General features: G+C 35.0%; 1 protein-coding gene and 1 long non-coding RNA gene across 3 annotated transcripts; one reads left to right on the forward strand and one right to left on the reverse strand.

The window, feature by feature from the left end:
- Positions 1 to 1,512: 1,512 nt before the first annotated feature.
- Positions 1,513 to 22,329, reverse strand: LOC148312175 (uncharacterized). 2 transcript variants are annotated; one of them, XM_088277691.1, is made up of 4 exons: positions 22,149 to 22,329; positions 5,027 to 9,965; positions 4,626 to 4,749; positions 1,513 to 3,392 (listed from the first exon to the last, which is right to left on the reverse strand). In XM_088277691.1, the coding sequence occupies exons 2-4, from the start codon at positions 9,943 to 9,945 to the stop codon at positions 3,318 to 3,320; spliced, it is 5,118 nt and encodes a 1,705-aa protein (XP_088133817.1). In that variant the 5' UTR covers positions 9,946 to 9,965; positions 22,149 to 22,329; the 3' UTR covers positions 1,513 to 3,317. The 2 variants fall into 2 exon arrangements, with proteins under 2 accessions (XP_088133817.1, XP_088133818.1); XM_088277692.1 differs by lacking the exon at positions 22,149 to 22,329 and adding an exon at positions 13,242 to 13,321.
- Positions 13,569 to 15,034, forward strand: LOC148312176 (uncharacterized). Its single transcript, XR_015839282.1, has 2 exons — positions 13,569 to 14,036; positions 14,166 to 15,034. It is a non-coding gene; the product is annotated as an uncharacterized LOC148312176 (long non-coding RNA).
- Positions 22,330 to 23,507: the final 1,178 nt, after the last annotated feature.

Below are 23,507 nucleotides of genomic sequence, written 5' to 3' on the forward strand. Positions count from 1 at the left end.
CTGGAAAAGGGTTAGTATATTACAATATAACACAAAGGGGTAAGTTAACTGTCACGCTGCTGAGGTCATTTTGTAAATCTATATTAAAATTGCAATGCATTTTTTTATGTGTTGATAAAAAAACAAAAGAAATCTAAAGTGCCAAAACTTCATGAAATATTTTCGGATTTTAATAATTCTTTTTGTGTATTGCAGAGAAAAAATCTAAATTTTCATAAGTAGAAGAAATTAAAATTGGATTTTTTGTGTCAAATCGGCACAAGGATTATAATTTTCACTTGTAGGTGGTGCCAATGTCTCATTATTCGCACAATGAAAAAACTTCAAGAAAAGTAAAAGGCTGTTCCGTGAAAAATTTTTGCTGAACCACGGAATCGATCTTGAATTTTTGGACCAGTAATAATTTTTTATGGAACGTCTGTTTATTGTCATTTCCAATATGACTCCAACGAAAGCCTGTATTCCACATACGTTTGTCGCTTTCCAATATTTCCATCTTAATTTTGGTTTCAAGTTTACATTGTTAGATGTTGTTGTGCATATCTGTTTATTTCTTTTTCATCAATTCAAGAAGAGCCGATGTAAAAAATAAGTTGAAATAAGCGATGGGCTTTGAATCCGGCGGTGGAACATGGAACGAGGAACGGTGAGTTACGCGTCAATTTATTGATGATCTGGAGTTTTGACGGGCATAATAGGTATCAATTTATTGACTCTCCGCAGTATAATGGTTAATCAACCAACCACAATCGTGAACATCATGAATAACATGTTTTCCTTTCAAAAGAGTTGGTATATTACAATTTAATACAAAGTATAAGTAAAGAAGTTAGTATATCATGAATAACACTTTTTTTCTTTAAAAAGGGTTGGTATATTACAATATAATACAAAGTATTAGAAAAGAAGTTAGTATATTATAATATAGACCCTTAAAACATTTATTCTCGGTAGATTTACTTAAACGAGAAAATCTTAAACTTACTAGAGTTACAATATTTTAGAAAAAGTAATAACATTTTATTGGAAAAAGGTTAGTATATTACAATGTAATACAAGGGGGTAATTTAATTAACCAACCACAGTCATGGATATCGTGAATAACATCTTTTTCCTTTGATCCTTATCCTCACCCAGACTATGCACCGCATAGGATCAAAGTAGTATTAACAAAATTAAAAATTAAAAAAATATCTACAACAGGAATAACAACATAAAATTATCAATCTTCCCCATGAAGACATGATGTAACAGTAATTAAATTTATTATTATAGAAATGAATTAATATATAAAATTATATAAGTTCTTTTTAAAATATATAAATTAGCTCAGAAAAATACATACTTGTTTCTTGAGATTTTTTGTTTTACAAAGACTCCAACAGTTCCAGTTATATTGTTAAAATATATTTTTTTTTTGTTGTAAAAGCAACTAGATGTTATTACTACATATTACACATACTTACAATATTTACATTCTTACTAACAAGCATCACATCCGTCTTTTACAGATTTTTTATATTTTTTTATAAAAATATACACAATTTTTCATAACATCTAAATTGAGTAGACTCAAATAAATCAGATTATTAAAATAGGACCAAGATAAAATTAGTGTTTACTAGTGGTTAACATTAAATTGTATTGTAAAATTAAAAAGGAATAAAAATATTTCCAGTATGAAATTAAAAATAAATTGTTAAAAATCATATTGTTTGTTTATTCAGCATATACAAGGTGGCCATGAAGACAGGGCGCTTTTAAAAAAAATCTTGCACTCTGTATTTGAACTTTTCCCGCCCTCTTCCCAATGTTAGCTGACCAATCAGTTGGATCTTGTGTGTATTTTGCATCTTTAATTTTCTCTAATATGCGAGGTTTATCCATAGAGATAATGTGTGAAATTTTAAGTAACTCCAGAGGGAAAATCATATATATTCTGTCTGAACGACATGGAGGCCGAGGCATTCTACAAACCAGGGAATGAGACAAGTGGGGTAGGTACGCCGAAGCAATTCTGTGGATGTTCTTGCAGTATGGGCTGTTGCATTATCTTCTTGGGACCAAATTTCCAAAATGTTAAACATTCTCCCGCACAACTCTCTTAGGAAAAAGTTTCTGATCAATTCAGCGTGCTTCGGTATTGTTCTCATTTCCTGGTACGGAGATGATCCTCGGCCTCCGCAAACATTGGAAAGAGTGTGGAGAACTTCAAAGGCAGAGTGGAAAAATGCATTGATGAAGACGGTCAACGTCTCACAGAGATTATTTTTCAACTTCAATAGCATACATTTTGTTACATTTTTTATGTTCATAAATAAATTTTCACTTAAACATTAAGTGAGTTTCATTTTTTTATGTGGTCACCTTGTATACATGCCCAGTGGGCTTTTATAATGAAAATGGCCAATGTGATGAATTGAACATTAAAATCATTAAATCTGCACTGGTATCGACATAGGTCGATACCAGTGCAGATAGTTGAATGCACCATTTAATAAAAGTATGTTAAAATATACTAAAATGACCATTTTTGGAAACAGAACCGTTGCTAGTTTCTAGTAACCTTTCTAGTGAAATAAAGCTCGCAAAAAAAAATTGGTGCAAACAAAATATGTGAATACATTTTTTTTTTAAATGGCACTATTTTTATTGTAAAACTAAAGAAGAACACATTAATGATGTTATATTTCAATGTTACATGTTTTTTTTTTCTTTTCTGTTCTGTTATTATGCAACAGGTGTTCTATATTTTTAGTCACAATTTATATTTTAAAACTCTTAAGAAGAATATTGTTAAAGAGACATGTACTATGTAAATAGTTTACATTTATCACATCATATGTAGATTCAAACATACATTCTAAAGTTTTATTCCTGCCAAGATAATACGTAGTAGGTAAACGTACAAAATGATAACAAATATCATATCATAAGTTATGAATTTTAAAAATACCTTAACTCAAAACACAGCCCATTGATTAAAAAAAACTTTTGATGCACATACTGACGGTGATGTGCAAATACTTCCTAAAAATGTGACATTTTGGGCAAAATTTGCTAAAAGTCAGATGTAGAAATAAATCTTAATACATATAGCGCACAGAGTGTGTGTGATGTAGTTTTGTAAGCTCTGTATTTAAATTAACAATATGACTGACTTAAACTTAATGACATTGAAGGAGTGGCTTTATTAAACATTAGTTATCAGAACATGTTATGCACTTTCTGCTATGTATTTTCTTAGTCAGCCTTTATTCTCACTAGTAGCTGTCTGTGAGATGTATTTCAAAATAAGGGGATCCCTAGACTATACTTCATTCTGATGGCTTAAGTTTTTCTTCCTCAATCTTCTTGGTATAACGTCGTGTTAGCCCCTTTTCAGTTATTACCTTAAAAAATCATAAACATGAGTATATTAAAAATAATGGATCATTAAATTCAATGGATAATAAATAGCTTCTTAATATGTAAATAGCTTCTTGCTTAATAAATAGCTTCTTTTCATCTCACCAATAGATGTCTCTGGTGAAGTTCTAGTGATTCAAGAACAATGTTTCAAAATATATAGAACATCCAAGAATTTGAATAGTATGGTTGTCAATAATGGGTAGAATTGGTATATGTTACACATATCGCTCACTCCTTTCAAGAACGTCATAAATCAAAAAACTTGATTTTTCAGGAGAATGTTATTAAAGTTTGATAATATAATACAATGTATTAAAAACAAATACCAAGCCACTTATTGAACTTTTTACCGTGCAACAGATTTTTTTAGGTAAAACCTGAAGGTTTTTTTCTCCATTTGAAAAATATTTAGTTTATTTTAAAAAATTATAAAACAATACCGTTTCTTCAAAATGCAAAAACAACACTTTTTGCCCTGTAGCGGGCAAATATTAAGTTGAAAATATGCCGCTTTTGCTGGGATATAGTACATTTTCTGGGCATTCCGAAAACATGCACTACTAAAAATTGACAATTTTTTATTTATGACGTTCTTGAAAGGAGTGAGCGATATGTAAAGTGATCACTTGAACCAGCCTATGACGGTCGTTAGCCCCGTAAATGCCCAGACTTCCATATTCTTCTTCATCTTCTATGAGATGTCAAAAAATAATATGAAAGATAACTCCTATAATTGGAGATAATCCAGATTCGTGAACAGGTATTTGGACACACTCAAAATGTTGTAAATTCAATGGACTTAGGGGTTAAAAACTCAATATTTTTCAATTTTATTTTCAGTTTACAAAACTGTAGAAAAGCATTATATTAAAAAATGTATGTATTGTATGTCCCTTAAAGAGTTTATGCATTCGTGGAAGCCTGGGTGTAACTGACATCAATAGTAAAATAGAGGAAATGCAATCGAGATGGTATGGGCACATAGGGCGTAGAGAACCTGAACATATTGTAAACCAGGCGATTCCCATGGATCTTCCTCGAAAAGACATCTAGAGGAAGACCGAAAAATTCATGAATGCTACAGAAAGATAACATGATTCGAAGGCATGGCCTAGGTGACATTGTATATGATAGAAGGACCTACAGCCTGAGGACGAGGAGAGCTGAGAATAGTCTAAACAAATTAAATAATAAAAATATATAAAACAACTTACATATGACTTATTTAATTTGGCTTCATCAAGCGGTTTATAATTTTGAACTTTTACAGGATGTTTCACTAAATTCCATTCGCACGAAAGGGTCTTTGGTTTAAAGCCGGCATAATTGGTTAATAACCTGAAACATAAGAAAATATTGTATAAACCAATAGACAAGACTCTACATTCAAGTCTCAAATATTGTGTAACCCAACAGGCAAAACAGCTCAGGTCTTAAAAATTGGGTAAACCAATAGACAAGACTGGACGTTCAAGTCTCAAATATTGTGTAAACCAATAGACAAGACTTGAGGTTCAAGACTCAAATACATATTGTGTAACCCAACAGAAATAAGACTTGAGGTTCAAGTCTCAAATATTACATAAACCAATAAACAAGAAGGTGGCAAACTCACATATTAATGCTGACTATTGCCGATCTGGGATTGGAGCAATTGATTATTCCCAATTTGGAGAAATTGAGAGTAATGGAATCATTGGCGTTCTGAGTAGCTGCGATGTAGCCGAGAGGAATGTTTTCACACACAAACCACACCTGCTTCGCAACCTCACTTTCGCCTTCTTTCGTATCCCCTCCATCGTCTGAATCTGAATCTAATATTTCCACCACTTCCAAATGATTCGGCATGAAAATTACATCGTCATCTTCACACTGTTCATTGTCATCCGTATTTTGCAAAAGGGGTTCTTTACTCTCATTTTTTGTTTTGTCAACGGTTACTTCTTTGGAAGTTTTCATTGTTTTAGATGTACTTGTATGTTTCTTTGTGCGTGTATTTTTCATATTTTTCTTCTTTGGCTTTGAAACTTTACCCGAAGGTACAGCATCTTTAGCATCGGAGCCAGCAACAGGCGTTTTTGTTGGTTTAGAATTTTTTAATGGCGCTTTGCTAGGTTTTGGAGCTCTTGTAGAGGGTTTCGTGGAATTATACTCCATGGTAGAGTCCAAACTAGCGGTGGCCTCGGTTGCTGGTGTCTGTTTTGGAGAATATACTTGCACCACTGATTCATAGCCAGACTGGTCGACTGACTCCACTCTATTGCACTGTATATAATAAGGATTTTCATGTGCCTTGGTCCAGGTTCCCCTTGTACGTTTACTAGTACCCGGATTGGTTAGTAAAATCTTTAAGCCCATCCTTTCGTTAACCCTGTACGGACCCAGGAAGACTTCCTTCATTCGATTTCCGGGAATTGCGTAAATACCGAAACTTGGTAACTGAGATTTGTCTCCGTGGACAAGAGGAAATTTAGAAGTTTTTTTAGTCAATTCTGCAAGGCTCATAGCTTCTTTGACGTCTGCGAGTGTCGCTTCAAATTCCTTATTTGCTACAGCTAATTTGGTAAAATCGTTTTCTATTGTTAATGCGAGCCATCTATACATTGGGTTTTCAGTAGCAGCGGGCTTTGTAACAGCAGAAAAAATAGGTTCCGTAACAGTAGAAGGAATAGGTTCCGTAACAGTAGAAGGAATAGGCTCCGTAACAGTAGAAGAAATAGGCATTTCACCAGTAGAAGAGATAGGTCTTGTCATAGTAGAAGAAATGGGCATCGTAACATCAGATGGAATAGGTATTGTAACAGAAGAAGGAATAGGTCTCTTAACAGTAGAAGGAATAGCTTTCGTAACATTAGAAGGAAAAGGTTTTGTAACCGTAGAAGAAATAGGTCTCATAGCAGTAGAAGAAATAGGTCTCGTAACGTTAGAAGAAATAGTCACCATGACAGAAGGAATAGGTCTTGTAACAGTAGAAGGAATAGTTCCAGCAACAGTAGAAAGAATAGGCCCTATAACAGTAGAAGGAATTCTTATAAGCTGTTTAGAAGACAATTTCAGAGTGGGAATATTATGCGGAATTTCAGACTTGTTGAATTTTGTAGAACTATTAGGTAAACCATTTCTCAATCCGGTAGTTGAGTCTCTATTGAGATTTTTATTTATAAATTTAGTAGGCGTAGAAAGAGGTAAAGTAACATCTGGTCTGCTAAGCGACACAACATTGGAGATAATGGGTTTTGTAACATCTAGACCAGTGAAAGGTGCGTCTGATGCGGAGGATGACCAACTTGTTACAGCGGATGGAGTATCTTCTTCAGAGGATGACCCAGCTGGTACAACAGTTGGAATATCTTTTTTAGAGGATGAAAAATGTATCACAGCAGTTGGAACATATTCTTCAGGGGATGACACATTTGTTACAACGGTTGAAATGTCTCGTTTGGAGGATGACTCATTTGTTACAACGGTTGAAATGTCTCCTTTGGAGGATGACTCATTTGTTACAACGGTTGAAATGTCTCCTTTGGAGGATGACTCATTTATTACAACGGTTGAAATGTCTCCTTTCGAGGATGACTCATTTGTTACAACGGTTGAAATATCTCCTTTGGAGGATGACTCATTTGTTACAACAGCTGAAATATCTCCTTCTGAGGAAGACACATTTGTTACGAAGGTTGGAATATCTTCTTCAGCGGATGACACATTTGTTAAGGAACAGGGTGGATCAGGATTAGAATCTTTTTCTTCTGAAAACTTATCTACTTCTGTGGACATAGGTTCCTTTAAAAGGCTTTTTTTTCGCCTAAAAACTACTGATTTCAACATACTTTTTCCACTAGCGATTTCGTTATATTCCGGTTGTTTTTTATTCAGTTTAGTTTGTTTCTGATCATCGAGTGATTTTGTGTTAGGCTTTAGCACAGAGGGAAGTTTTGGCCAAACAAATGGGTGGTTGGATTGTGCACTGGAGACATCAGTCAACGGCCCATCACATGCTTTATTTTTATTTTTGAGAGGAATGACTCGACCAATCGAGTCTTCGTTCACACTTCCGACAACCTGCCAGGCGTACGTTTCACCGACTAAAACCATATTTTTGTAGGCAGACAGATCCTTTTTAACTATCTGCGTTAAGATCGGCGAGTGAAGAGCCAGTAAATCTTGAGATACAGGACTGTCACAGCCGATCGGAAGGCAACGTCGTTTGGCATTTATTTTAGAGCACTTTGTGATTAATATAACGAGGGGATCCACAGCGGTTGCCCAAACAAATATTTTTCTGGTACTAAAATCCTTGATCAGTTTAGGCCACGAATATATGAAAGTGTGGTACAATTTAGGAGATGGGAGTTCGCTAGGTCGGACAATGGATATTTCCTGGTCTTTGACTACGACATTTTCATTTTGGTCAGCGGCCGTATTATTATTTCCTTTCAACCTTTGTCTCATTTTGCGATTCTCATTATCATGGAAAGACATTAAAGTATTCGCAATGTGACAATTTAAAATTTCAAGTTTTAAAGGATCTTCCTCTTCCGCTCGTTTTATTCTACAATTTCTCTCTTTATATTTGTGTATGCATTTCCTACTTCTGTGGATGTACTTTTCAAATATTTCAGTACGCGCGCACTGTTCAGAGGTGTCTAATTCCACACTAATCGGGACGGGTTTCACTACCTTGACACATTCTACAGGAACGGCAATGGCGGAGAGCTTTTCGACAGCGGCCACTGGTTTTGTAGGTGCATAAGACAACTTGAATTCTGGTCCCTCGGTGAACAGTCCTTTACAAAAACATCGATATAGTCTATGCACCAAGCACCAGGGCTCGAGATTCAAATCTGTAGAAAGTCGATCGAGAACTATCTTTACATTCTTTTCTGGCATCATTTTATTCCCCGCATCATTTATGTCGGAGTAGAAGTCCTTGAACCTGTTTGGAACACGCGAGCCTCGACGACAAGCCCCCATCACCATTGTTTGGTCATTGGCGTATATTACTGTACGTTTGAACTTTATCTCTTCTCTGGCAAGATGACGATTTGCTCCAAGATCTAGATTAACCAGACTGTATTTCGATTCTTTGTTGGTATCCTCATTTTTACTGTTATGATAATTCTTTTCTTTGTTACAACAGCACTTGAACATACACTCGATGAGGCCGCAATGCTCGGTCCAGAGGGTTTGGAGCTGTAGACTCGCGCAGACACATCCTAATTTACAATGCTCTTTTTTAGAACAGGCGGTACTGTCGTCGTTATCTTCAATGTCGATCACTGTCACGTCCAAGCGTTTCAACTCGCCATATTTTCTCTTTGCTGGCTTTTTTATTTCGATTTTTATATCTGAACTTTCAACTTCCACGGGATCATAATCATCGTCGTACTTCCAAATCCTATCCTGGACTTCACCGATGGCCACTGAATTTATGAGTTCGGTGAGAACATTTTTTATGGTAGAATCAATTTCATCACTCGCATTATAAGTTTCAATGTTTAACAAATCTCCCTCCAAGTTGAATTCCTCTATCGGGGTGAGATTGGAGATAGAGGATTGATTGATGAATTTTTCAGTAAATTCCATATCTTTTTGCATAAGGATTCGCTTTTGATTATTTTCAAATGGTAAAACAAAGGTATGCGATTGGACGGTTTCATTACGATGAGATTTTACGAGAGATGTGGCAAACTGAGCCCAGTGTTGGTTTATTTTGCCATTGCGGCGAGGCATGTTGTTGAGATGGAATCTAACGGCCGATTCCAACTCCACCCCGACTTTAGGGAACACTTCTAGCCCCACAGCCGGAACCTTTACCAACTGGACAGGACCGTGTTTGGAGCCGCTGCTGAGTTTCGGCTTCTTGCTAAGCGGACCGGGCTTAAACCTTAAATTAGCATATTCTAAAATACCCCTCTTCCGTTTGATTCCGCTATTCCGCGGTGTCCCACTGGGCGTGTTACCACTTGACGATTTCACTTTCTCGGTCACATTATACACAATTTCTTTTACATTTCCACCTGAACTTCCGGGTAGATCTATTGTTTTCCCGTTATACTTCAAAAATTGATATCGGTATTTGTGATCGAATACATTAAATACGGACAAGGCCTTCCAGCCGGCGCGGGAAACGGGATGTCCTTTGGCCATGTGAGTTTTTAAGAAAGCCTTGTTAATTGTGCGCTTTTCAGTGGAACTATAATTACAACACAAGTTGATTAAATCCTCGGCGTGGCGCAAGGTTTCCGGCAAGTCTTTAGCTCGCTCTAGGATGAAAGATTCTCTCACATTGTTAACAGTTCTGACCTTCCTGACCACTGTTGAATTGTTCCGTATGATTTGGCGGGATGATATAGAGGGAACATTTCGCGTGGTAAAGTTTTCCGTTATATCTACTTTAGGTGTTGCCGAAGCCCTAACCGGTAATCCGTGGACTAAAAGTAATTTTTCTATATCTTTGTTCTTGACAATATCATAGAGGCCTTGAATTTTCGGAGAATGAACCCCGAAAATATCATCATACAAGTCATCCATCTCTCGAATGTTTGTTACACCTGAAATGAAAATAAAGATGAAATGGAAAATAAGATAAATCGGAGTTAATAGCTAATATGAGGGAAGTAAATAAGAATGGAAAAATGAGACTCGGAACTTCTAATTCTTAGCCTTCTAGCACGCTAAATGAAAATATCTTTCGGGGTATTTTGGCTCTAACTTTATCTTTTTTTTTTTGTTAAAAGCTGAATATACTTTTTAATATCAATTTTAATAATATGCAATTACACATTTTTGGCTCTGACATACAAACATTCGAAAATAATTGATAAAATGTATTTTTGAAAATAATTATAGTAAAACATCGTTGTAAAGTATAAAACATTGAATTTCAATTTTACTTGGTAAATACCACTATCATATGGCGGTATTTATTTATCAAGTAAAAAAATAGAGAAATGGATAGATATTACCAAAAAGTGGCTGCCAAATCAATTAATGTAAAAATATTTTAAGTTTCTATCTTAAAAATGTTTCAGAATCTTTATTGTAAATTTCATATGAATTAATTAATTCATATGAAATTTACAATAATTAATTAATTAATTAATTCTTAATGCTATTATTTTTTTTAAAAAACTGACCTGGAATTTAATTCCGAGTTCTACATCATGTGTGGCATAAGCGTCAACTATAAATTCTCAAATATGCAAACCCTTGATAATTAATATTTTTCAATAACATTATGAACATTTATATTATAAATCCATGTCTTGTGCCCTTGGGACCTTCAAGGATGAAGAGTGGGTAAAAGCTGTTGCTTTTTTATCAGTAGAAACTTGAACCAAAGGGGGGAAGTTATAGTGTTATAATTTTTCTATTGTTTTAAAATGTTGCAGTTACAGACTTTAAGTTTCAATATTTTTTAAGCTTTCTGCTTTATTGTTGTTATATGAATGATTGTTATCTATTAAATGATTAGCAAACTCTGAAAAGTTATTATTTCTCAATATGTTTAATGGTGGAGACTGACCGGAGCGTTTCGTTGTAACGTAAAGCGTTACGATGCGAGCATTCGTATAGTCAGTACAGCGAGCCGAGCGCTCCATCCATAGTTTCGGATGCTCGCTGATGCTCATCGCAAGCAATGTTACTATGTTATGTTACGACGAAATGCTCCGGTCAGTCTCCACCTTAATATGCATGTTTATGCATATCGCTCACTCCTTTCAAGAACGTCATAAATCAAAAAACTTGATTTTTCAGGAGAACGTTTTTAAAGTTTAAAAATATAATACAATGTATTAAAAATAAATATCAAGCCTCTTATTGAACTTTTGTGCAACAGATCTTTTTAGGTAAACCTGAAAGTTTTTTCTCCATTTGATAAATATTTAGGATATTTAAAAAAAATAATACACTACCTTTTCTTCAAAATGTAAAAACAACACTTTCTGCCCTGTAGCGGGTAAATATTAAGTTAAAAATATGCCTCTTTTGCTGGGATACAGTACATTTTCTGGGCATTCCGAAAACATGCACAACTTAAAATTGACGATTTTTTATTTTTGACGTTCTTGAAAGGAGTGAGCGATATAAGCTTAAGTTGTTTCTTTTTTTTTGTCAATGGGAACATGGTCTATAGGGAGGAGGTTTCAGTTATTGTCATATTATTATATTAACTTTGTAGAATGACACGTTGATTATTTACATATTGACTAAATAATGATCAATTGCTTTGTGATAAAAAAAAATAAAAAAAAATTGTCTTCACTCAGGATGAATAATGGATGAAATTTATTCTATACATAAAAGGATACATAAAATTATTTTTGTATTCATAAAGAAATATCAATAATGTCATTTATCATTTATCATTTTTATTTGTAAAATTCTCTTTTAGAAATAAAGTGTTTAAGTAAGTTATTATATTATTATTACATATTATTACACTTTATACTACTACATGTAGTACAAAATTCAATAGGTTACATAAACTCCGCGGTGAAAGTTGAAACACCTAATGACTTCACATTTGGTGACATCACCATTTTTTGTTTTTCTTGAATTTAAAATATAAATAGTCTAATCCTTTGTACCTCCCTTATTTCTTTACAGACTTCAAAAACAATAGTACGAACCGATTATCTTACGATTTTTTTTTTTTAATTCATTTTTAAATAATAAAAAATTGCACATATCGCTCACTCCTTTCAAGAACGTCATAAATCAAAAATCGTCAATTTTCAGTTGTGCATGTTTTCGGAATGCCCAGAAAATGTACTATATCCCAGAAAAAGTGGCATATTTTTAAATTAATATTTACCCGCTACAGGGCAGAAAATGTTGTTTTTGCATTTTGAAGAAAAGGTATTGTTTAATTATTTTTTTTAAATATATAAAATATTTTTCAAATGGACAAAAAACCTTCATGTTTTACCTAAAAAGATGTGTTGCAAAATAAAAAGTTCTTTAAGTGGCTTGATATTTATTTTTAATACATTGTGTTATATTTTTAAACTTTAAAAACGTTCTCCTGAAAAATCAAGTTTTTTGATTTATGACGTTCTTGAAAGGAGTGAGCGATATAAGCACAAAAAATGCATCTGAAACACTTCTAGTAATGAAAGGGTCAATGTTAAAATCGCTGTTTTTTTTTAAATAAAAATTCAATAAAAAAATTAAAAATAATATATTTTCAATATTTTTTTTTTTACATAAGTATTTAAAATTCATACTATTTTATATGCCTAAGCGACCCGTTTAAAATGGTAATTACCTACCTTTAAAACCCCACAAGCCTAAATGTTTCATTTGAAAAAGTCGCCAAGGGTATAATTAAAAACAAAAATAAATTAAATATGTTCACAATGATATACGCGAAATGATAATTATTTTTTATATATTTGCTATAGGATATGTTGCGCGACGTCATTTTGTCCCTTTTTATAAATGTGCGCACTTCAATGATATGACATTACGGTACGTACAGCAGCGTAGCCGAGAGCTTTGTTAATTCCCAGTCAACTAACATCCGTCTGCTTACTACAACGTACATCACGCGATAAACGAAAGTCCAGGAATCAAAATATCGAATAAACGTTAGATTAATTAAAGGTAAAAGTTGAAGATAATAAATGACATCCATGCACTAAATTCAAGACGAAATCCACTGTATATAAAAGAAAGCACATAATGAAGAAATAAAAATAGTGATGCCCCCGGTATATGGTGAATGTCCATTAACCGCAGTATCGAATTGAGAAAATAAATATGGTTTTGTAAAAATTAACATTTTGAATTAGTTAAACTGTTAAATAGATGCCAAATAATACCTTTAAACCGCCATAATATAAAATAATGACGCGTACTTAGCAAGCGCCAGCCATTTTATAAAATAACTTCTCTATTTCACTCCGACTATTAATTAAAATGGCAACACCAACAATAATAAAGGACTTACCCATTTACCATTATTATTGTCTACTGTGGTCATAAACCGAAGATAATTTAAATGAAATACACATTGAATTACCTTTCATGCAAAATATAAGTTTAGCGCATTTAAAAAACGAAATTAATATTTATTGGAACCGGACTACAAGGGATATTTAATATGGCGGCCAAAGAATATTCCCGCTATATCTCTGGACGAACTGTCATGCTGGTCACTCACGACGAGGAAAATAGTAGATTTTGTTACATTTTCTCTGGTTTTGTAACGTTCAAGTACGAAATTTGGAAAGACGAAAGATTTCACTGCCAACCTGGCGATATGACGCGAAATCGAATACCTACAGCGCCATCATTAGTATATAAATCTTTGTATATAAGCTTCGTTCGAGTCTGGCCGGGCGGCCGTTATGAATTCATTGCACAAACTAATTTATATAATTCATTGTAAACAATAAATGACAAGCCGGGTGATCTCGTGTTGAAAATAACTATTATATATTGGAAATGTGAGTACTTCATTATTGGTAAGGCGTTTCCTCTCATTCCGCCGTTTGCTAAACAGCTGTCAAACAAATTACGCAAGAAATTTGTCTCGACTGCTGCTCAAATAAGCGCTAATTAGAAGAAATATGTATTCTATAACCTCCGGAATGACCCCATCAACAGCATTGCAGGTAATCAACTGTTTTTATTGTTGTTTTTCATGCCTGAAAAACTGTGCAATCTTCTTTGTGTGAAATGTCATTTTGACAGTCCGTTGACAGCGAGTCTGTTTTTATTATTGTTTTTATGTTATATTTTAGGTAAAGTACGGACAACCGGCATAGTTACAAGCACATTTATTGTCATATAATGTTATTTATTGCACTATATGCATATAAAATAAGATTCAACAAACACAAAAGATGTCATTCAAAAAATAGCTACAGCACGTGGCGTATAGATTTTGAAATGGTTTTCCAGTTTTACTTATACAGTTACAAATGTCAATTTACTAGTGGGTGCAATGCTTGCCCATGTTTTGTTCACAAAGAAATAGGTATGGATGATAATTAATAAATAATATTGGATATATGATGTAAGAAGACCAGCCCGACGAAGCTTGCAATCGCAAAACCGGACTGGACTCTTTTGCTGACAAATTTCCAGCCCCCATCTGTGCTCCACGAGTAGTTTTATGATGAGGTTGGAACTCTTCATATCAACCCCTCCGAGAAGCCTGCCACTGTATACCTTATAAGACCATCTTAGTGTATACCGGTGTCTGATATCCTCATCATCGGAGATCGCTCAGTGGGTCGTAATGCTAGCAATTATTTTTCAAACATAAAAACTAATTCTGTAACTTTGTTACCTTTTCAGACTCTTGCAACTATTGGCAAATGACTTGTCGCGGCAGAAGGGTTCCATTTCCCCCATTGTGTTGGCGCTTTGGACAGTTTCATTTCCTAGCGCTGGATCAGAATATATAAACTACAGAGGACGATTCGGCATTGTTTTATTTGGATGTGTAGCCAGTAATTACTGTTTTAGTGTTTGCAGATATGTATAGGCAGATAGATGATATAACCATGAAACGTGTGTTATTGCACAATTTTCTTGGGAGTTATTCATCGTGACTAATATATATGTATACTCTCCCCCCTGAAAATAAACATATTATGCTCTTAAATATGTTTTTATTTTGTTCATTAATGACCGAGATCCTTGAAAAGTATCATCCTATCCCGCTCTCTGTGATCTTACAACATTGACCTTAATTTTTTACAGAAATGCAATCTAAAGTAACTAACTGACCATCACGCCGCTTCCGCAGGGATAGGCAGAGAGAATAGAACACCACACCACGCTACTCTTGTCTTTGTACACATTCTTCTTTACGCATCCCCTCACACATCCTCCTCCCAACCCTTCTCCGCACCCCAAAGGTGCATAGGGCACTGCATTATATAGAAGCAGTGTTATCTTGATCGTTAAATACACGTAGGAAAGGTGATCAGCCTTTCGCTTCAGGTACCAGTCCAGGGTCATATTAAATATATATTTGACTGAAAAATCAATAATATTTATTGCGACCCTCTTGGGAATCAAACCCGGGACCTCCAGCATGGTAGCCTAGAGCGCTAACCGCTACACTATGGAGGCGGACCTCATACATACCCGCCGATTATTCGGATTCCTGAATTGACCACTTTCAATTATTTTAAATACTTGATCATGCCAAGTTTTGCCCGGTCATCCTCTGCTCATGTTCCCAACAAGATTCGCCTCATAAATTTCTTTTACAATCCTTTCTTCGCTCGTTCGTTTAGATCTTTTATAACTAACTAACTAACCATCACGCCGCTTCAGGCAGAGAGAATAGAACGCCACACCACTCTGTCTTTGCAAACATTCTTCGCCTCTTCCACGTTCATGCATCTCCTCATACATACCCGCCGATTACTACGACTCCTAACCTGACCACTTTCAAGTATTTGGCATACCTGATCGTGCCATGTTTTTCTTGGTCTTTCTCGGCATAAATTTGTTTTACCGTTCTTTCCTCACTCATTCGTTCCACATGTCCAAACCATCTCAACGCACCTTTCTTAATTTTATTGATAATGGTTATCTCCGCTTTGCATTCCTTCCTTATTTCACTATTCGAACATCTATCATACATCGTTTTGTCGCACATTCTTCTGAGAGATTGCATTTCGACTGCACTCAGTCTACTTTCATCCTTCTTTTGCCAACTCCATGTTTTACTTCCATACATTAGAGTTGGAACCAGGACTCCGTTGTGCACTGCCAGTTTAGCTTCCGCTGATAGGCTTTTATTTGCCATAACTGATATTATTAGAGGGTATTTCTTTTTCATCGAGAATTTTAATGACTTCCTTTAATCTGACTCTATCGAATGCTTTAGTAAGACCTACAAAGCAGAGGTAAGCTGTCTTATTGAACTCTATTGCTTTTTTAACTAATTTGTCTAACAACAAATGTGTTGAACTTATTTACGTCCGAGTTCACTCGGTTTCTCAGCGTCACATATTTAGCATATTCTTCTGGTGACGGTGGGCTTCTGTATTTCAGATGGCTTTTCTTCGGCGAGTTCCTTGACTTCATCAGTAAACCATTTTATCAATAATGATTATCTCAGCCTTCCATTCTTTCCTTCTTTCACCATTCGAACATCTATCATACATCTTTTTGCCTCACATACAAATAAAACTAACTAACTAACTAACCATCACGCCGCTTCCCCGCAGGGGTAGGCAGAGAGAATCGAACGCCACACCACTCTGTCTTTGCAAACATTCTTTGCCTCTTCTACATTCATGCATCTCCTCATACATACCCGACGATTATTACGACTCTTGACCCGGCCGCTTTCAAGTATTTGACATACCTGATTGTGCCAAGTTTTCCTCGGTCGTCCTCTGCTTCTTTTTCCAACTACATTCGCTCCATAAATTTGTTTAACCGTTCTTTCTTCACTCATACGCTCCACATGTCCAAACCATCTCAACACACCTTTCTTAATTAATAATGTAATAAATAATAAATAATATATATAAATAATAAATAATGTATGTAAAAATAAAAATAATAGATCAACCTGGCTGATCGGTGATAATATGCGTGAATAGCCTATAAATAAAAAAAAGACATTCATAATAACAGCAATGGGGGCGCGAGATAGAGACAGGCATGAATATAGAAAGAGGTAGAAAGACATTCGCCGGAGCTAGCGGTTGAGTTCGGCTTCGTCCACAGAACCAAAGATCAATTAACGAACATCTATTTACTTATATTTCTTCTTTTTTTATGGCTATTCACCCTTCTAGCCAATGCGAGTTATTTTTTATTTATATATTATTATTTTACACTTTTTACAATTTAAAAAAGATAAATGTTTGAGTTTTTATTATTTACAAAAAAAAAACTTTAATTTCATACTATTTCTGTGAGCCTGAGCGGCTCATTATTAGAAAGTGGTATGAAATTGTGGTAAAGTGGTTCGAACCGAAAAACTTTGATTAAAAAATCCGAGACACTAGCCACGGGACCACAACCCGATACGATTTGAATTATTTGTTTTTTTTTATTATCTTATTATGTTTTTTGTGAAGTTTATCTGTATGTATTTATATATTGAGCCTTCCTACATGTACTATTGTAACCCACAAATGTATAATTTATATTTTTTATTTTTTAAATGTATTTCATGATATCTTTAATGATTCTTCTCCACGCGTGCTTTCAATCGTCTTCTGTCCCCTGCATCAATCACCCTTCTCCAGAATCAGAATGTCAATTTGTCACTGACTCACAAAGCCGGCAATTCGCCGCGCCGCACATAGGGGCAAGATGACTCGAAAACAACAAAAGCGCGGTCGTGCGGAACAGCTTTTGAAGATAGTTCTGAACGATGCAATCGCCGCAGAATTGAAAATCTAGGGAACTCCACTCTACTTTCACAACTAGGTCATGCAACGACAATGAATCTGAAAGCTTCTGGATAGCCAGTTGCATCCAAATTATTAGCAGAAATAAAAATTATTACAAACAAGTTTGGGAGGTTAATAAGGTTGAGAGGTTAGTGGAAAACGGAATGCTAATGCTGGAAAGGTCTGAAAGGAAGCCGTCATTAAACGGGCACCCAATGAAATAAGATCTAGGTCTTTAATTAATGCCCTGCAAGTGCAGGCCTCTGACGCCCCCTCGGAATTATTAACTATCATTTTTTTAAATCAGAATATTATATTTTTTAGTCGAAAATTTTAAGATAAATTTACATGTCAAGTATTGTCTTCTCAATCCAATTCCATTTTCCACTAACATCTCAATCTCATCGACCTCCCCTAACAAACAAAATTAATTGAAAATCATTTGTAAATGTGTATGAAATATATAAAATAACTAACTAAACAAACCAACTTAATAATGAAGCTAACCCCAATTACAGGAAAACAAACGATTTCAATTCAAATCGTATCGGGTTGTGGTCCCGTGGCTAGTGTCTCGGATTTTTTAATCAAAGTTTTTCGGTTCGAACCACTTTACCACAATTTCATACCACTTTCTAATAATGAGCCGCTCAGGCTCACAGAAATAGTATGAAATTGAAGTTTTTTTTTTGTAAATAATAAAAACTCAAACATTTATCTTTTTTAAATTGTAAAAAGTGTAAAATAATAATATATAAATAAAAAATAACTCGCATTGGCTAGAAGGGTGAATAGCCATAAAAAAAAGAAGAAATATAAGTAAATAGATGTTCGTTAATTGATCTTTGGTTCTGTGGACGAAGCCGAACTCAACCGCTAGCTCCGGCGAATGTCTTTCTACCTCTTTCTATATTCATGCCTGTCTCTATCTCGCGCCCCCATTGCTGTTATTATGAATGTCTTTTTTTATTTATAGGCTATTCACGCATATTATCACCGATCAGCCAGGTTGATCTATTATTTTTATTTTTACATACATTATTTATTATTTATATATATTATTTATTATTTATTACATTATTAATTAAGAAAGGTGTGTTGAGATGGTTTGGACATGTGGAGCGTATGAGTGAAGAAAGAACGGTTAAACAAATTTATGGAGCGAATGTAGTTGGAAAAAGAAGCAGAGGACGACCGAGGAAAACTTGGCACAATCAGGTATGTCAAATACTTGAAAGCGGCCGGGTCAAGAGTCGTAATAATCGTCGGGTATGTATGAGGAGATGCATGAATGTAGAAGAGGCAAAGAATGTTTGCAAAGACAGAGTGGTGTGGCGTTCGATTCTCTCTGCCTACCCCTGCGGGGAAGCGGCGTGATGGTTAGTTAGTTAGTTAGTTTTATTTGTATGTGAGGCAAAAAGATGTATGATAGATGTTCGAATGGTGAAAGAAGGAAAGAATGCAAGGCTGAGATAATATCAGTTATGGCAAATAAAAGCCTATCAGCGGAAGCTAAACTGGCAGTGCACAACGGAGTCCTGGTTCCAACTCTAATGTATGGAAGTAAAACATGGAGTTGGCAAAAGAAGGATGAAAGTAGACTGAGTGCAGTCGAAATGCAATCTCTCAGAAGAATGTGCGACAAAACGATGTATGATAGATGTTCGAATAGTGAAATAAGGAAGGAATGCAAAGCGGAGATAACCATTATCAATAAAATTAAGAAAGGTGCGTTGAGATGGTTTGGACATGTGGAACGAATGAGTGAGGAAAGAACGGTAAAACAAATTTATGCCGAGAAAGACCAAGAAAAACATGGCACGATCAGGTATGCTAAATACTTGAAAGTGGTCAGGTTAGGAGTCGTAGTAATCGGCGGGTATGTATGAGGAGATGCATGAACGTGGAAGAGGCGAAGAATGTTTGCAAAGACAGAGTGGTGTGGCGTTCTATTCTCCCTGCCTGAAGCGGCGTGATGGTTAGTTAGTTAGTTATAAAAGATCTAAACGAACCAGCGAAGAAAGGACTGTAAAAGAAATTTATGAGGCGAATCTTGTTGGGAACATGAGCAGAGGATGACCGGGCAAAACTTGGCATGATCAAGTATTTAAAATAATTGAAAGTGGTCAATTCAGGAATCCGAATAATCGGCGGGTATGTATGAGGTCCGCCTCCATATTGTAGCGGTTAGCGCTCTAGGCTACCATGCTGGAGGTCCCGGGTTTGATTCCCAAGAGGGTCGCAATAAATATTATTGATTTTTCAGTCAAATATATATTTAATATGACCCTGGACTGGTACCTGAAGCGAAAGGCTGATCACCTTTCCTTCGTGTATTTAACGATCAAGATAACACTGCTTCTATATAATGCAGTGCCCTATGCACCTTTGGGGTGCGGATAAGGGTTGGGAGGAGGATGTGTGAGGGGATGCGTAAAGAAGAATGTGTACAAAGACAAGAGTAGCGTGGTGTGGTGTTCTATTCTCTCTGCCTATCCCTGCGGAAGCGGCGTGATGGTCAGTTAGTTACTTTAGATTGCATTTCTGTAAAAAATTAAGGCCAATGTTGTAAGATCACAGAGAGCGGGATAGGATGATATTTTTCAAGGATCTCGGTCATTAATGAACAAAATAAAAACATATTTAAGAGCATAATATGTTTATTTTCAGGGGGGAGAGTATACATATATTAGTCACGATGAATAACTCCCAAGAAAATTGTGCAATAACACACGTTTCATGGTTATATCATCTATCTGCCTATACATATCTGCAAACACTAAAACAGTAATTACTGGCTACACATCCAAATAAAACAATGCCGAATCGTCCTCTGTAGTTTATATATTCTGATCCAGCGCTAGGAAATGAAACTGTCCAAAGCGCCAACACAATGAGGGAAATGGAATCCTTCTGCCGCGACAAGTCATTTGCCAATAGTTGCAAGAGTCTGAAAAGGTAACAAAGTTACAGAATTAGTTTTTATGTTTGAAAAATAATTGCGAGCATTACGACCCACTGAGCGATCTCCGATGTGAGGATATCAGACACCGGTATACACTAAGATGGTCTTATAAGGTATACAGTGGCAGGCTTCTCGGAGGGGTTGATATGAAGAGTTCCAACCTCATCATAAAACTACTCGTGGAGCACAGATGGGGGCTGGAAATTTGTCAGCAAAAGAGTCCAGTCCGGTTTTGCGATTGCAAGCTTCGTCGGGCTGGTCTTCTTACATCATATATCCAATATTATTTATTAATTATCATCCATACCTATTTCTTTGTGAACAAAACATGGGCAAGCATTGCACCCACTAGTAAATTGACATTTGTAACTGTATAAGTAAAACTGGAAAACCATTTCAAAATCTATACGCCACGTGCTGTAGCTATTTTTTGAATGACATCTTTTGTGTTTGTTGAATCTTATTTTATATGCATATAGTGCAATAAATAACATTATATGACAATAAATGTGCTTGTAACTATGCCGGTTGTCCGTACTTTACCTAAAATATAACATAAAAACAATAATAAAAACAGACTCGCTGTCAACGGACTGTCAAAATGACATTTCACACAAAGAAGATTGCACAGTTTTTCAGGCATGAAAAACAACAACAAAAACAGTTGATTACCTGCAATGCTGTTGATGGGGTCATTCCGGAGGTTATAGAATACATATTTCTTCTAATAAGCGCTTATTTGAGCAGCAGTCGAGACAAATTTCTTGCGTAATTTGTTTGACAGCTGTTTGGCAAACGGCGGAATGAGAGGAAACGCCTTACCAATAATGAAGTACTCACATTTCCAATATATAATGGTTATTTTCAACACGAGATCACCCGGCTTGTCATTTATTGTTTACAATGAATTATATAAATTAGTTTGTGCAATGAATTCATAACGGCCGCCCGGCCAGACTCGAACGAAGCTTATATACAAACATTATATACTAATGATTTCGCGTCATATCGCCAGGTTGGCAGTGAAATCTTTCGTCTTTCCAAATTTCGTACTTGAACGTTACAAAACCAGAGAAAATGTAACAAAATCTACTATTTTCCTCGTCGTGAGTGACCAGCATCAAAATATGCATAGACAAGAGTTCATTCTCCAGTACGAATCGAAACAAACATAATTTTTACTTACACTTTTAAGTTTAATGCTTTGAACAAAATATTCTATAAGCATTGAGCGTTCGTTGAAAGCTTGATTTATGATTTTACAAGCATATAATCGCATTGCTAGTAAATATTATGATTCAAACGTATTTGAAATGTTAAAATGGTACTGATATCTACATTTCATTATTTGTCTATGGCAAAATATTTATTATCAATGTACTCACCCTTTTCTCGTACGAATTATTAATGCATGGAACTAATAACTTAATAACTTTATTGAAATTAAATTTCAAAGCATAAACTTTGTTTCAGAATGTTTTTGATGTATTTAAAGAATGTAAACAGTTTTTTCTCGCTAGCCCTCAACACGGCGGACCCGCACCAATCGGGCGGAGAGTTGCCATTATTATAAAATGCATTTCTATGAATCCTGGACGAATTATATAAAAAACATTTCAACTATAGAAGTATATTAAACTATAGTGCAATTATAGCCGTTGAAGAAAGCGTATATGTATAAACAGCATTAATTTCTTTACCTCACTACTGTCTAGTATATAATCTTTGGTAGGTACTATTACATGCCAGTATCTACCTACCTTTGTCTATGTGATGTAATAACATAGACAGTAAACAGTAAACGCCGATTTTATAGGATCTATCGGGCTGTGCCTTGCATCAATATTAGCCGTATATTTATGGCTTTATAAATATGGTTTACATTTTTGCGTATTATGTATCAAAATTGATAGCCTTTAAGGAAGAATGCTATTTTTCGTGAAAATCGATTATTTAATAAAAACGCACATTGTGGCGACGATTTATTAAAAAAATAGAATACAGTTATATATTTTTTTTAAATCGAGTAAATACCAATATTAAATACTCTTAGTATTGTAAATAGTACCAATACTCTTTATTTACTCGAGATAATTACATTAAAAAAATGAAATTCAGCTTATGACTAATATTGTATTTTTGTAAAATAGTTATTTTGTTTTAATTTTGGTAGTTGGATTGAGTTATATGGCATTTATCGGACAAAAATTAAGCGCTAATACGTCTTTTTTGTTTGTTTATTTACTTATCTTTTTATAAACATATTTTAATTAATTAATATTTTACTTATGATCGTTTTAGGGGGTGGTATACCACTCCTATTCTGCCCGATAGGGCTGTAGCCCTAGCGGGCAGAAAAGGGGCACTGAAGAGATGTTGATAATTTTTACCAAGTTCCGCCCTTTCCCTCCCGCCAAAAATTTAATTTTAGCGATTTTTTGACAAAAAAGTTTAAAAATGACTTTTTTACCGCTTTATACGAACGTACGTGATACGCGCGGTTTTTCTTCACCATTCCGCTCTAACCCGTATAACCTACGCGCACGAGAAAAGATATCTGTTCCAAAAATATTTAATCCGGATACACTGACAATTTTTTGTCAGGTTTCATACCTGACAATATTTTGGGACAAACGTTGTGATTTTTTTGCTTGTTTATAAAAAAATATGGCAAAAAAAAACCCGAAGGTAGGGTGGTGAAAACTGTATTAATATTTAATTAAGGGACGAACCTGAGAACAATG

This window comes from Brachycentrus maculatus, unplaced genomic scaffold, assembly GCF_059751285.1.
Source record: "Brachycentrus maculatus isolate JH-2025_06_01 unplaced genomic scaffold, ASM5975128v1 h1tg000049l, whole genome shotgun sequence".
Classification (NCBI taxonomy): Eukaryota; Metazoa; Arthropoda; class Insecta; order Trichoptera; family Brachycentridae; genus Brachycentrus; species Brachycentrus maculatus.